The sequence below is a fragment of the Coptis chinensis genome, chromosome 4, assembly GCF_015680905.1.
Source record: "Coptis chinensis isolate HL-2020 chromosome 4, ASM1568090v1, whole genome shotgun sequence".
NCBI classification, from domain to species: domain Eukaryota; kingdom Viridiplantae; phylum Streptophyta; class Magnoliopsida; order Ranunculales; family Ranunculaceae; genus Coptis; species Coptis chinensis.
Window position 1 is genome coordinate 698766 of NC_141459.1, and position 15915 is coordinate 714680.

General features: G+C 35.5%; 1 protein-coding gene and 2 long non-coding RNA genes across 3 annotated transcripts; 1 reads left to right on the plus strand and 2 right to left on the minus strand.

The window, feature by feature from the left end:
• Positions 1–4082: 4082 nt before the first annotated feature.
• LOC147500975 (uncharacterized) lies at positions 4083–5144 on the minus strand. The gene is made up of 3 exons (XR_015221206.1): positions 4978–5144; positions 4453–4565; positions 4083–4361 (listed from the first exon to the last, which is right to left on the minus strand). It is a non-coding gene; the product is annotated as an uncharacterized LOC147500975 (long non-coding RNA).
• A 4074-nt stretch (positions 5145–9218) lies between these two features.
• LOC147500976 (uncharacterized) lies at positions 9219–10749 on the minus strand. The gene is made up of 2 exons (XM_086606004.1): positions 10411–10749; positions 9219–10305 (listed from the first exon to the last, which is right to left on the minus strand). Exons 1-2 carry the CDS (start codon positions 10591–10593, stop codon positions 10093–10095), a joined length of 396 nt encoding a protein of 131 aa, XP_086462130.1. The 5' UTR covers positions 10594–10749; the 3' UTR covers positions 9219–10092.
• On the plus strand, positions 10078–14194 carry LOC147500977 (uncharacterized). The gene is made up of 3 exons (XR_015221207.1): positions 10078–10139; positions 11374–11521; positions 12078–14194. It is a non-coding gene; the product is annotated as an uncharacterized LOC147500977 (long non-coding RNA).
• Positions 14195–15915: the final 1721 nt, after the last annotated feature.

The following is a 15915-nucleotide window of genomic DNA, read 5'->3' on the forward strand; positions in this document are numbered from 1 at the left end:
TTGTTGCAGTTGTGAGATCACACATGCACTTTCATCGCCTTAGCATTGAGCTTTTCAGGTACATGGTTTTGGATCACTACTGCACTTGAGCTTGAAAACTACCACCAAGTTAGAGTTGGTTCCACGCTTTTGACGCAGTGTCATTTTTCATGAACACGTCCCAAAGTTGAAGAAAAAAGTGTTTCACAAGTATGGGACTAAAGCGCAAGCAATCCATACCCCCCTTGGACAAGGTTAGTTCTTCATAAAGATCAAGCACTATCAAGGTGTAGTCTCTTGGAACTCAAGGTTAGTTCTTCATACAGATCTTCCTACTTTATGCAGCACAATTACTGTTTAATCTTTTGTACCAATTGATAATTGCTTTGGATGCGCATGTGGTTTGAAGTGTGTTGGAATCCAAGTATGATAACTATGGTTTTTTTTTTTTGCTCGTAAGTGGATTTTATCATATTGATTGTTTACATTGGAAATTTAAGCTTCTGTGTTGCATACAAAAAATAATAACGAGCAAGGTTGTTATGTTGTTTTTCAGTATATATGACAATATATATGGAGGATTAAGGTTGCAACATCACTACTTTAGCATGATTATAATAGTTATAAAGATTATGGTCTTCACTTCAAAGTCGTGCTCTCAAATTTTTCCTAGCAAAACCTTTTAGATTGTTGGGTATGCTCTTAATTCATGCTTATTGAATATGGGGTGTTCTTGATTTAGCTCGTGGTTTCATCGATTCCATTTTTGGTTATGACCGTAGCTTGGTCGAATTGATTTTATTAATTATATTAGGATTGTTATACCTACTTGCTTTAGTTAAATAACCGAACAAATTCAATTAAAGATCTCTTCTTTGCTCCTAGGTGTCAAATCTTGCTCTTCTTAGCTTCTACATCCCAACATTATGGGCTGTAACTTAATATTTCCATGTTCACTTATTGTGAGTTCATTTAGGTGGTTTGTCTTTGTTAGATAGTTAGAATGAACTTTGTTTGAAGTAAATCTATTCTCTGGATCAACAATTGGACAATCTGTCTTCATAAGCAAGTCAAGAAATGTGATGTTGGCAAGTGACCAAACGTTTGTTATGTAGGCAGGCCTTGTGTATTGATTTAGGAACTTAACTTCATTATAGGTCAACATATGAACGTCTTTGTTCTGGTATAGTTCAAGTGACCAGAAGTTTGTCTGGGAGGCAGGCCTTATGTATTGATTTAGGAACTTAACTTCATTATAGTTCAAAATATAAGACTAAGTCCTTGCTTGAGCTGCCATTCATCCCTAAAGGGATGTATAATTAACACAACTATGTTCACTACACTAAGTAGGTGACATCTATATATATGAGGCATCTGGTGGTTCACAGGAACTATATATGTTCACTACATTAACTGCTCTGCATACATCCCTCAGTACTCCTTCAGACCTTGCATTTCACTCCTTCATTGATCCCAGTGCCGGCCCTGAGGCAAAGCCACACAAGCAAGCGCTTTGGGCTCCCATATTTTGGCAAAGTAAGGGGCCACCAGTCCACCACTAGAGTCCACTAAAACAGTTTAACACACATTGCAATATACACTAACTAATAATAACAATATAATTATAGGCTTAATTGTAGCTTATATATGGCTAATGAAATTATTAAATCCACTTGCTATTTCACATATTACAAAGTCAAAAGATGCATAAAATCTTATTTGTTACATAAAACAAAAAGGAATTCGACTAAAAAGAGGAGATAACAAATAATAACGCTAGGCAAAAAATGCATCGATTTTTGTTTTTGACATGTGAATTTACACTAGGGCCACATTTTAAGAGTTGGCTTCGGGCCACCAGAAACTTTAGGCCGGCACTGATTGATCCATCAGTATTGAGTATCAGGTTCTGGTCTCATCAGTTGCACCACTTAGAGATACTTTGCTTAGAATTGACCTCAAAAGTTATATTCTACAACATGCATCTTAACAGAATCTTGGACTTCCAGTTAGATTTTTACCAAAGTATAGATTTGTAGAGTTAAAAATGCTTGAGCTGAAATGTGGGGCATTCATACACCTGTTCCTAGTTCTTTTACCTCTCTCAACCCATACGTCATGAACTACTTCACACTGTATTTCTAATGATCTCGGATTTAGTGGAGCTACTTATGCACACTTTTAAGTACCACTCCTCAATATAATTTTTTTACCTTATTAGAAAGACCAACCAAATGGTAGTGTTAATTATTTATCGAGTAGAAAAGATAAGCCTTTGTTATTAAAAGGCCAGTTATCTTAAGTTAGTTATATAACTGATAATTTTTGTGCTACAAGGTTAAGGTGAGTGAGGCGACCTATATAACCCCTTATCTCAAATTCTTACGAAAAAGAAGATCACACAGGGTGGGTGTTGAAGTTATGTTGATGGGCCGCTTAAGGCGAGCGTTTGATATGTTGGTTGTTTAAACATTTCAAAAGTTGTCTAAATTTGTAACAGATTTAAAATGTGTTTGGTATTGTCACCACAAGAGAAAGGGCCTTTTGCGACTATATTTTTAGCGACACTTTTAAACCGTTGCCAATATATAGCAACAACAACGCTTTTAAGGGTAGCAAATTATTTTTGGTAGCGTGTGTTGTGGGACACTAATTGCTACGCTTTTAAGGGTTGGTAAAAATATTTCATGTTTTATTTTCAATATAAATTCTTTTATATTATGTTTAAGTTCAGTAGCTACGCTTTTAATCGTCGAAATTGATAAAATTTATCAGCAATGCTATAAAGATTAACAACAACTATAACATCGGCTACGCTTTCATTTACGTCGCTGGTGTTCTTTAAAATCAGCAACGCCCAATGCATGAACACTCATAAGAAGAAGAACGTACTTCCATAGATTCCCCACCCGTCTCACTCTACCTGCGAGTAGCTGCTTGCGAGTAGATGGTTGCAACATACAAGCTATTATAGTGGAGGACAAGTCAGAGCAACCTACTTCTTTTTGTTATTGGTGTACTTTAATTTTTATATTGATGTAATATACTATGTAGACTGAGTATGCCATTGTGCCGCATATGCCATTGTAACTCCATTTTGGATAATTGATTAACAAACCAAATGACTCAGCTCTGGAGTGTATGTCCCATTCTTCCAATTCAATACCTACGGTTGTATATTACTTATTTACCTAAGGGTTGGATATTGATTTCAGTGAATAGCGTTACATAGATGCTTTTGATGCATTACCCTTTATCTTTGTTCTTTTATCTTTGTCGTTTGTAACGTGTACTTGCTAGGATGAGAGGCTCAAAGTATATGTTATTTGGAGCTATACTTAAAAGTTATTGCTTAGGTATGTCTGGAAATCAAATAGGAACGGAGTTCCATTCAATTTAAAATTTAAATGGTTGCCAGTGTGTCTGCTCAGACATAATGTCAATTGTAAGTGTGCTCACCCAAATTATGTTTACACTTTTCGGTAAGTTTTGTTTAATATCGCGTGCATAGCACGTGCATCTTGCTAGTATATATAAAAGATTTTACTCTCTATATATACAGAGTAAAATAAAGATAGAGAGTAAAATCATTTGTATATATACAGATAAAATTAATCATACAGAATAAAATATGTTGACTTTAGTTCTACTTTTAAGGGGATAGAGAGCCATTAGACTCAGCCTTTAGTACTGGTGCTAGTATTGTGTGTTTGCTGAAAAGCTAAAAGGACCTGCTTGATAAATTTTCCCACTTGTTGGGCAAATAAATAATGGGAAAATAATTTCCCACTTCAAAATTTGCCAGACAAATATCTAGTGGGAAAATTTTGTTTTGCCTTTGCTTGTTTGCACAATTTGCATTAACTGGCAAATGATATTTGACAGTTTTGCTAGTGGTTGATAACACAAAATTTTCCACTGACAAATAAATTTTAAAATTTATTATTTTGTATTTAAAATGGTTCATACATTTTAAAAAGATAAAACACATAACAACTAGTGCATGTCTTTAAATTATTCATGTTCATATGGATAGAAAGAGTGATATATCATTGTAAGTTAAATTGTAACGTGTCTACAAGTAAAGAGTGGTTACCGTTAAATTGGACAAAAAAGGGCAAAGTGATATAATAGTGTTATTAGTGTTATGAGAAGCAACATATTTTCAATGCAACTTTTGTTATTCGAGTACAAACACGGCATATATACACCACACCGTGAGTTTATTTATATCAAACTAGGGACACATACGGTTGTGTAATTGCAACAATGGCAGCGACCATAATGGCACCCACCACGACCTCCTCCACCGTTGTAACCACCCCCTCCACTGTTTTAATTACCGTGTCCAACGGGGGGACGCCCTCCACCGTATCCACCCCCTCCCTACCGTATCCACCACCATATCCACCCCCTCTACCGTATCCACCACCACCCCCTCTACCGTATCCACCCCTCCACCGTATCCACCACCACCCCCTCTACCAGATCCACCCCTCCACCTCGTATCCACCACCACCCCTCCACCACCCCCTCCACCACGTCCCACGATCCATACTTAGCATCCTCCAAACTCTCATTGTTTTCTGCCAACGAAATAGCACAGGAGTTGTTAATGAGAATGATTAATGCATTACTTAATTAATATAAAATCTTAAATAGATAATGTATGTACTACAATGAAATTATGAGAATAAACATATAACTTAATTAGGCGTTACTACATATACTACTAGAAGGTGGCATTTAAGGTATGCTAAGAGCTAGGCAATGCTAATAGGCCGGCCTCAAGCACTATGTCTTTCAGTGTGGTATGTACTGTGTTACTGTGTCGCAACTCGAGTTACTACTGTTTTGCAAACGTATCTTGCAACTAGATTATTGCTAGTGTTCCTAGCTTGTAGACATATTTTAACATCATGGAAATTTCAAAAACTAGGTACAAGAAAGAAGGTAATTAGTTTTATTAATACATTACGTATTTAATGTCAGACTCACCAACTTCAGCAGTTTGACTATCAGTTGCTGCTACTTTAGAAGAAATAACCAGAATAGCAATAGCTAGGAGGAATCCCATAACAAAAAAGGTTTTTAAATGAGACATTTTTCTTGAAATGTTGAAAGACAACAAACACTTCAAAGGATGAGCTGAGTATGTGTACGTAGTGTGCTTCTAATTTATAGAGGATTGAATAGGGGATGAATGACGCACCATGTGGGGATGTTGGAATTAATACATCATCCACTTGTGTAATATAATTTATATCTTGTGGGTCTCCCTTGTTGAGAATTGCATGTAAAGCCAATTCAATCTGAACTGAGTACTCAAGGCCATATAAGGCCAAGTCCAATGGTACTCCATCCCACCAAATATCATTAAAATTATGATCCAATATAATATATGGTGCGACAAAACACTAACCCGTCAATATTATTGCTATCAAATTTACTTTTCTATCTGAGGGGGGCAAAATAGAGAGTTGGGAATTTAATTTAATCAGAAAATGTCAATTTCCCCATACTCTTTTGTTGATGGCAGTTAGGATAGTTGGCAAATTTAAAGTTTTTTTTTTACACATCTATATGAGTGGCGGGTCGGAGAAAAATCATTGAGCTGAAAAATGCAAACCCGCTATCTGTATCCACTATTTCTATTGTGATCTTGTGTTGTGGCGCAACAAACCATTAGACTCACAATGGATGTGCGTGATAATCTTGAAATCTATGATTAAGTAGTGAAAGTTGTCGTGATCAGATAGATTGAAATGGATTCTGATTGAATAGGGATATGCTGGTTATATCTTGCCGACATGGATCAATTAAAGTAATCCAGAAAATAAGTAGACACGTTTTTTCTCCCCTTCATTAATTTTGTCTCTTTGTGAAATTTGTTTTTTTGCCGGTTTCCAGTTCTACAGTGGGCACATGGCAACAAATAAAAGGAAGGGTGTGAGTTGGGGGCCCTTCAACTTCCATGGTGTAGGATGTTTTGAATTTTGATTGTATATAGCCCTGAAATTGGGTTATGTACTTGTTTTGACTTGTGGTCGTTTGTAGCCCTGAAATTTAATTTAGTTATATACCTTTTCTCTGATCGAGAAAGAACAAGAGAGGGGGAGAATTTGAGGGGCCTTCATTCATTCTAGGCTGACAACTACTTCGTTGGCAGCTCTTTCTACGTTTGGTATGGCTGTTGTGTTTATTTTTACCATTGCAAGTGTAGGCTTTCTTTACTTCACTTTTCTTAACGCTTTCAAACCAAGCCCAAATAATAAAGATAAAAAACAACTGCCTACTATAAATGGAGGACATGGACTTAAAATTTACATCATTTAGTGAGATTCCAAGGATAGAGATATAAGTAACTAAACAGGATGAGATTGGGCATACTTTATAAAATGATGCTAGTTCAAAAATCTACAAATATGACAATATTCTCAGCACTGAGCGCAATTGTATTAAACAAAAAACAAGTTATAAATGCTTTTCCGGAATGAAACAGTTACAGTTACAGTTACTGTTGAGCAAATTGACAAAGGTTTTGCATAATGAAATTTACTACGCTTGGCAAGGGCATAACTCAAGAATACATACACAGAGTACATGGAAGTTCAACATGAACATATTGATGTGGAGTGAAAATAGGAGCATGTTCTGCTATTAAAGAGTATCAATAGAATAAGAGGACGCTTATTTCGCAAACCCCTATTATGAGACACAGACACAAACACACACACACACACGAGAGAGAGAGAGAGAGAGAGAGAGAGAGAGAGAGTCATACGAAGGAACCATTTGACACTAGTTTGAGTAGTTAATAAGTTGTGAAATGGTTTTTCAGGAAAAAGAAACCTTGAGTCCTTGACTTGAAGTTGCACCGTAAAAACACACATTGTAACATGAAGAGTTGATAATAGAAGTAATCTTTAAGTTCCTCCTAAGGAATATTTCTTTCCAGAAAAACTTTAAAATCGATTTCATCTTCATATCAAAGAAAAAGTGTTTGATTCGTGGTAAAATGTTGCTAAAAAGACAGAAAAACAGCATTATTATGTGTTTTACTTATCCTAGTTTTCCTATAAATTACTAATCTCTTTAAATTGTAATCCAGAAAAACAATATATCTGGTCACCCTACAAAAACAAGGGAAAGAATGGTATAGGGAAGATGGTGCCAGTTTTGTAGTCAAATTGTATTTTGATTTTTGAAATGTTTACAAAGACATGTCATATCTCATAAGAATGTCAAATAAAAACTTATTTCACTGATACTATGTCAAAGATGTTTTAATGAATATTTCTGATAGTCTTTATTGATATAACGAGCAGATCTAATATAACAAGGGAGGGAAGTTTTATGACCAACGGCTAGGATTCAATATGAGGGGTATAAATCGAGAGTCAAAACTCAAGACACGTGGAAAAGAATTAATGAAGTAATTAAATCTAACGTGGATTAGGAATTAATGAGGTATTATTAATTAGATTATTAATTGTGAAATTAAAAACCCTTTGTTTATTTGTGGTGAAAACCCTTCGTTTTTACTTTTGTTCTCTCTCCCAGAAGCCCACAACCGAAGGCAATGGCAGATAGAGGCAGAGCGAGAAAGGATTATAAGCAACCCTAAGTCTATCATGCCAGCAACATTTGTTTTCTTCAAAAGCCGGTGGGGTGCTGTTGTTTCTGCACAAACTCAATAATCCAGAGATCCCACTATGTGGTTAACAGAATGGGCTCCAGAACCGCGAGATGTATATTGGCACAACCTTGTAGTTCCTTTTGTTACACTTACAATTCGGAGGTTGATTATAGATGTTGCATTCTTCTTCCTTACCTTCTTTTTCATGATCCCAATAGCATTTGTACAGTCCCTTGCAAACATCACAGGAATTGAGAAGGCAACTCCATTTCTGAAACCTGTAATTGAAGTGTGAGCTTGTTCTACACCTATTCACATGATAACAGTCCCTTCTTTATGTTAACGTTTGCTTTTATTGTCTTAGTTTAATTTTCGTTCGGTTTTGTTTTCTTTTATGGGTCGTTTGGCGTGGGGTCAGGTACATGAGTGTACTTTGCAATAAGTTCTATAAAATACTCTAGTTCTGTTTGATTATGATAACAGTTATCAATAAGATGATTTCCATAAGAAGTAGAAATATGATGGTTACTTGATTCTTTTTTTGTATTCATGATACAGTCTTTGTTATTGTTTACATTGGGAAGTTATGAAGTCTTGATCATGGTAAATAGTTAATGGCATCAACCTTCATAGACATCCTTCATTATTTATTTTCACCATTCAACTCATTTTTCAGCCATGATTGAGGGAATCAAGTCACTTGATGAACTTGGCTATTATATAATGTCCAGCCACAATTCGCTGTTATTCAAATTTACTAAGTTTTGGTCCTGAAACTACTCTTTACATCCAAGGTCGGCTTACCACAGCACAAGTGGACACCCTACCCAAAAATCAAAAGTCAATAAGATGAAAATAAGATGTGTTGTACGCCATACAAGTTATGCCGATTAGCAAGACAAGAAAAAAGCAAAAAGCGAAGCATCTGTATTCTAATGTGACAAACACAACTCTGGAAAGTTTTTCTTGGCATATAAGTTTTCTGTTACAGACAGTTTTTAAGGATATCCAATTTAGTATGTGTTGCATTGTTTATAGATTTCGAAGTTTAAGTTTTTACTTGAAGCCTAGGTACTTTAAATGTGGTGTTATGCAGTGTAGCTTCTTGAACCTGTTGCACGTTGTAAGAGTTAGAAAGTTGTCTTATAGAGGACCTACTGTGGTTACTAATACACTTCATGCCATGTCGATTTTGTTGCAGAGTCTAGGATTTTTAACAATGTATTAGGATTTTTTACGCTCCTAATTTGCTTCTTTGTTTCTTTAGGGACTCCTTTGGCAAACTTCGAGTATTGATCATGAACTGATAAGGAAAGAAACAAAGGTAGGGTTGTCGGCAGTTTGTGTAAGCAAATTTTTTTATTATTGGCTTGGTGCTTTTTCTCAAACATTTTTTTTTTCAACATGTGTTGTGAAATTTGTTCTAATTTTGCTCCTACAAGAACATCTATTGGGAAATTGTCATTGCACCCCATCTGTTAGTAGAGAACAACTTGAATTTATATTGGGGATTGCTAGTGTCCTGCCTCTTTAAAGGGGTAGGACCGTCCTAACCCAAAAAAAGACAAAACATAATGACCAGGTACTTGTAAAATTTTCTAAAACTAATCAACTCAAAGTTTCTTCACTTTCTCTCTTCTCTCAAGCACCACCACCACCACAGTCCATTACCACCCCGCCGTCCATCACCACCACTGCTGCCGTCCATCTTGTTTTTTCTTTTCACTTCTTTCTTGGTATTTCCTTATTCATTTTTTTTGTTTGATTTTTCTTCTCTTATTTCCCTCTTAAGTCTCAATCCCTCTTCTCACTCTCCACACCTCCACCACTACTTACTAAATTTCGAAATTGAAAGAAGATGGGAGTGTCATAGTAGTTTAATTTCTCCAACCCCTCTTCTCACTATCCACAGCCCCACCACTACTTACCAAATTCCGAAATTAAAAGAAAATGGGAGCCTCATAGTAGTTTAATTGCTCTAAACTTAATAAAGGGGGTTTCTTTAGTTTTACTCTTACTATGCTTTATTTTTGGATTTAAGACTCACTTGAAAATATATAGAATTTTTTACTTTTGAATATAGAATATATTGACTCTTGTTTTGGATGATTTTTATCTCAAATTGGTAGGTATCTTATTTTGATGTTATACTTATATGTTCTCCTTATAATTTCAAATGAATAATGTTGTATGGATTAAAAAAAAGCAAAAATATAAAAAAAAAATTGTTTGGTTGGAATCTGGCGGCCGGAGCAGTGGTTAGCTGGGGCTGGTTGGGACTTGGGTTAGGTTTTATTGTTTGCAAATGTCTTTTTTTTGTTAATAAATAAAGTGGAACCTTTTAAATAGGTGAGCAAGTAGTATTCTTTTGTCTGTAATGGGTTAGGATGGTCCTACCCCATTAGAGGGCAGGACGCTAGCAATTCTCATTTATATTTTATTCGTAAGTCTCTATTTATCATGTTTTGGCCGAACTACTTATCCGAGACACAGAAGGGGATCTTTTGAGAAGCAATATCTGGTAACAACGCTCCAACCTTCTCTGCCAATTCATTTTTCTCATCTTCTAATTTGCGAAAAAATGCTTCTTTATCAAGAACAGTTTTTTCATCACCATTCAATATAGCCTCCTTGTATGCGTCAATAAGGTTCTTCAAATCAGAACCTTTTAACGTCTTCTCGTCAACCTGACTAAGAATAAACCAACATGGCATTACCACTCTACAATAAAGAATGTTTTTTTATACTAATTAATTACCAAAAATAAAGAATTAGGATTGAATTTAACGTACCTCTGGTTCAGAATCTTGGGTTCTGACAAATGGTTTGAAACAAGGACGATTGGATTTGGAGCAGAGAAATGGTTTTTGGCGAATGCGCGGGAAAATTGAAGTTTTGAGTCCACCTGATAATTGGGTGTTGGGAATGGCGGGGGTTGTTAAGAAGAGACGAGCAACTGACAAGTCAACCGCCATTGCAGAGGAACAAGTGAAGAGTGGTTACCGTTAAATTGGATGAAAAAGGGCAAAGTGATATAATAGTAGTGTTTGTGTGTGTGCTTAATTTGGGCTGGGCTTCCAATTTTCTTTGATTCTTTGATTCTACTCAACATTCTTAGGCTGAGTCCAATAGCTTCCTATCCCCTTAAAAGTAGAGTAAAAGTCAATAGATTTTACTCTCTATCATTAATTTTTTCTGTATATCTCTACTACTAGTATATCTACTAGTATACTGCTAAGCAGTGGGGGTGAGCGGAGTGGGAGAGGAAGATGGAGGAGTGGAGATGGAGAAGGAGGAGTGGAGATGAGGACAGACAGACAGAAACCAACCAAGTTGGTTTTTGTCCGCATAACCTCCTTCTCCCAAAATGTTCACTCCGCTCACGGATAATGATCGTGGCCTCTTAAATTCATGCGGGACTTTTTCTGACGCATAATACCCTTGATGAATAATAAAATCAGATGCCTAGCTATTTATTAATGAGGACTATTTTGTCTTTTTATGTATTTATAAATTTTCAGTACCGATATTGTCCTTAAATAAAATAATTGCTTAACACCTTTAAATAGGGCCAATCAGTCTTTTCATGTGGCAATATATTAGAAAACCAAATCCACGCAATTTTCAATTATACGCACTATAAATGCCATTTAATTAACAATAATTAATTGGGTTATTTAATAAGAGGTTAAGAAAAGGAAAAGTCTAATTAGAGAATAGGAACCGATTCGCATAATTTTTTTTTCAACTAACAGGTCTTGGACCCTTTGAATCCTCCATGGAAGGAATGGGTTGAAACATTGGATGGAAACACAAGCATTCCAGATGAAGAGCTTGAAGAAGTCATCAGGACGGCTTGGAAAACATGGAAATTGTATGGGGGCTTTCAAACTTTCTCTCCAGGTAAGTCTTTGTAAGGATTGTTTCATGTATAGGGTAGTATGCTCAGGAAATTGAATGCTAATTGACAATGTAAGTTTGCCTATTATCTTACAGATATAGTTTTATCCCTTAAAAGAATTTCTAGACATTGTGTCCCATAAGGGATATATATAGTTTAGTGCTCAAAAAGGCTAGGTTGATTTCAGGCTTGACTTGATGCTATCTCCTTTTAAGTGCTAATTGTGTGAACTCTATTATACCGAATGTTATTCTAGTTATATTTTGGGCTTCTCGACAATTATTCATCTAGCTAGGATGAACCCGAGACCAACTTATTCCTATAGTGGGCACTGCAGTGGCTCAAGAGCTATAGAATTTTGAAAAAGATTGTCATTTTGGTGCAGCACGCATGTCAAGTATGTTTAATGCACAAGGTGAACCAAATCACTATCTGAATTTTGAGCATGGTTCAAATGGTTCTTCAAAGAATCAAAGGAAGCTGTATCATTTGAGTCATTATTTCATGAAAACATGGTTGTTTGTATTACACGCTTGTCCATTTCCACTTTGTTCACAGGATGGGCGAATAAATTATGATGAGTTTGTAGCAATGATGAGGAAAGGAAACCCTGACTTGGTAACAAACAGGCGGCGCAAATAGGTTTCAGTCACTGCAATTTGCATCTTCTTTTTTGTTGGGGTCAAAAGTCTATAGCTCCTTATTGTTGCAGTTGTGAGATCACACATGCACTTTCATCAACTTAGCATTGAGCTTTTCAGGTACATGGTTTTTGGATCACTACTGCACTTGAGCTTCAGAAACTAAAAGACCAAGTTAGAGTTGGTTCACAGTTTTGACGCAGGCGTCATTTTTCATGAACACATCCCAAAGTTGAAGAAAAAAGTGTTTCACAAGTATGGGACTAAAGCGCAAGCAATCCATACCCCCCTTGGACAAGGTTAGTTCTTCATAAAGATCAAGCACTATCAAGGTGTAGTCTCTTGGAACTCAAGGTTAGTTCTTCATACAGATCTTCCTACTTTATGCAGCACAACTACTGTTTAATCTTTTGTACCAATTGATAATTGCTTTGGATGCGCATGTGGTTTGAAGTGTGTTGGAATCCAAGTATGATAACTATGGTTTTTTTTTTTTGCTCGTAAGTGGATTTTATCATATTGATTGTTTACATTGGAAATTTAAGCTTCTGTGTTGCATACAAAAAATAATAACGAGCAAGGTTGTTATGCTGTTTTTCAGTTTATATGACAATATATATGGAGGATTAAGGTTGCAACATCACTACTTTAGCATGATTATAATAGTTATAAAGATTATGGTCTTCACTTCAAAGCCGTGCTCTCAAATTTTTTCCTAGCAAAACCTTTAGATTGTTGGGTATGCTCTTAATTCATGCTTATTGAATATGGGGTGTTCTTGATTTAGCTCGTGGTTTCATCGATTCCATTTTTGGTTATGACCGTAGCTTGGTCAGAACTGATTTTATTAATTATATTAGGATTGTTATACCTACTTGCTTTAGTTAAATAACCGAACAAATTCAATTAAAGATCTCTTCTTTGCTCCTAGGTGTCAAATCTTGCTCTTCTGAGCTTCTACATCTGAACATTATGGGCTGTAACTTAATATTTCCATTTTCACTTATTGTGAGTTCATTTCGTGGTTTGTCTTTGTCAGATAGTTAGAATGAACTTTGTTTGAAGTAAATCTATTCTCTGGATCAACAATTGGACAGTCTGTCTTCATAAGCAAGTGCAGTAAATGTGATGTTGGCAAGTGACCAAACGTTTGTTATGTAGGCAGGCCTTGTGTATTGATTTAGGAACTTAACTTCATTATAGGTCAACATATGAACGCTCTTTGTTCGGTATAGTTCAAGTGACCGAAGTTTGTCTGGGAGGCAGACCTTATGTATTGATTTAGGAACTTAACTTCATTTTAGTTCAAAATATAAGACTAAGTCCTTGCTTGAGCTGCCATTCATCCCTAAAGGGATGTATAATTAACACAACTATGTTCACTACACTAAGTAGGTGACATCTATATATATGAGGCATCTGGTGGTTCACAGGAACTATATATGTTCACTACATTAACTGCTCTGCATACATCCCTCAGTACTCCTTCAGACCTTGCATTTCACTCCTTCATTGATCCATCAAGATTTGAGTATCGTGTTCGGTCTCATCAGTTTGCACCACTTTAGAGATACTTTGCTTAGAATTGACCTCAAAAGTTATATTCGATCTACAACATGCATCTTAACAGAATCTTGGACTTCCAGTTAGATTTTTACCAAAGTATAGATTTGTAGAGTTAAAAATGCTTGAGCTGAAATGTGGGGCATTCATACACATGTTCCTGGTTCTTTTACCTCTCTCAACCCATACGCCATGGACTACTTCACACTGTATTTCTAATGATCTCGGATTTAGTGGAGCTACTTATGCATACTTTTAAGTACCACTCCTCAATATAGTTTTTTTACCTTATTAGAAAGACCAACCAAATGGTAGTGTTAATTATTTATCGAGTAGAAAAGATAAGCCTTTGTTATTAAAAGGCCAATTATCTTAAGTTAGTTATATAACTGATAATTTTTGTGCTACAAGGTTAAGGTGAGTGAGGCGACCTATATAACCCCTTATCTCAGATTCTTACAAAAAAGAAAATCACACAGGGTGGGTGTTGAAGTTATGTTGATGGGCCGCTTAAGGCGAGCGTTTGATATGTTGGTTGTTTAAACATTTCAAAAGTTGTCTAAATTTGTAACAGATTTAAAATGTGTTTTGGTATTGTCACCACAAGAGAAGGGGCCTTTTGCTTTACTATATTTTTTTAGCGACACTTTTTCAACCGTTGCCAATATATAGCAACAACAACGCTTTTAAGGGTAGCAAATTATTTTTGGTAGCGTGTGTTGTGGGACACTAATTGCTACGCTTTTAAGGGTTGGTAAAAATATTTCATGTTTTATTTTCAATATAAATTCTTTTATATTATGTTTAAGTTCAAGTAGCTACGCTTTTAATCGTCCGAAATTGATAAAATTTATCAGCAATGCTATAAAGATTAACAACAACTATAACATCGGGCTACGCTTTCATTTACGTCGCTGGTGTTCTTTAAAATCAGCAACGCCCAATGCATGAACACTCATAAGAAGAAGAACGATTTCCATAGATTCCCCACCGTCTCACTCTACCTGCGGTAGTCTGCTTATGCAGTAGATGGTTGCAACATACCATCTATTATAGTGAAGGACAAGTCGAGCAACCTACTTCTTTTTGTTATTGGTGTACTTTAATTTTTATATTGATGTAATATACTATGTAGACTGAGTATGCCATTGTGCCGCATATGCCATTGTAACTCCATTTTGGATAATTGATTAACAAACCAAATGACTCAGCTCTGGAGTGTATGTCCCATTCTTCCAATTCAATACCTACGGTTGCATATTATCTATTTACCTAAGGGTTGGATATTGATTTCAGTGAATAGCGTTACATAGATGCTTTTGATGCACTACCCTTTATCTTTGTTCTTTTATCTTTGTCGTTTGTAACGTGTACTTGCTAGGATGAGAGGCTCAAAGTATATGTTATTTGGAGCTATACTTAAAAGTTATTGCTTAGGTATGTCTGGAAATCAAATAGGAACGGAGTTCCATTCAATTCAAAATTTAAATGGTTGCCAGTGTGTGCGCTTTCGGACATAATGCCAATTGTAAGTGTGCTCACCCAAATTATGTTTACACTTTTCGGTAAGTTTTGTTTTAATATCGCGTGCATAGCACGCATCTTGCTAGTATATATAAAAAGATTTTACTCTCTATATATACTGAGTAAAAAAATAAAGATAGAGAGTAAAATCATTTGTATATATACTGATAAAATTAATCATACTGAGTAAAATATGTTGACTTTAGTTCTACTTTTAAGGGGATAGAGAGCCATTAGACTCAGCCTTTTAGTACTGGTGCTAGTGTTGTGTGTTTTCTTGAAAAGCTAAAAGGACCTGCTTGATAAATTTTCCTACTTGTTGGGCAAATAAATAATGGGAAAATAATTTCCCACTTCAAAATTTGCTTGGATTAAATATCTAGTGGGAAAATTTTGTTTTGCCCTTGCTTGTTTGCACAATTTGCATTAACCGGCAAATGATATTTGACAGTTTTGCTGGTGGTTGATAACACAAAATTTTCCACTGACAAATAAATTTTAAAATTTATTATTTTGTATTTAAAATGGTTTATACATTTTAAAAAGATAAAACACATAACAACTAGTGCATGTCTTTAAATTATTCATGTTCATATAGATAGAAAGAGTGATATATCATTGTAAGTTAAATTGTAACGTGTCTACAAGTAAAGAGTGGTTACCGTTAA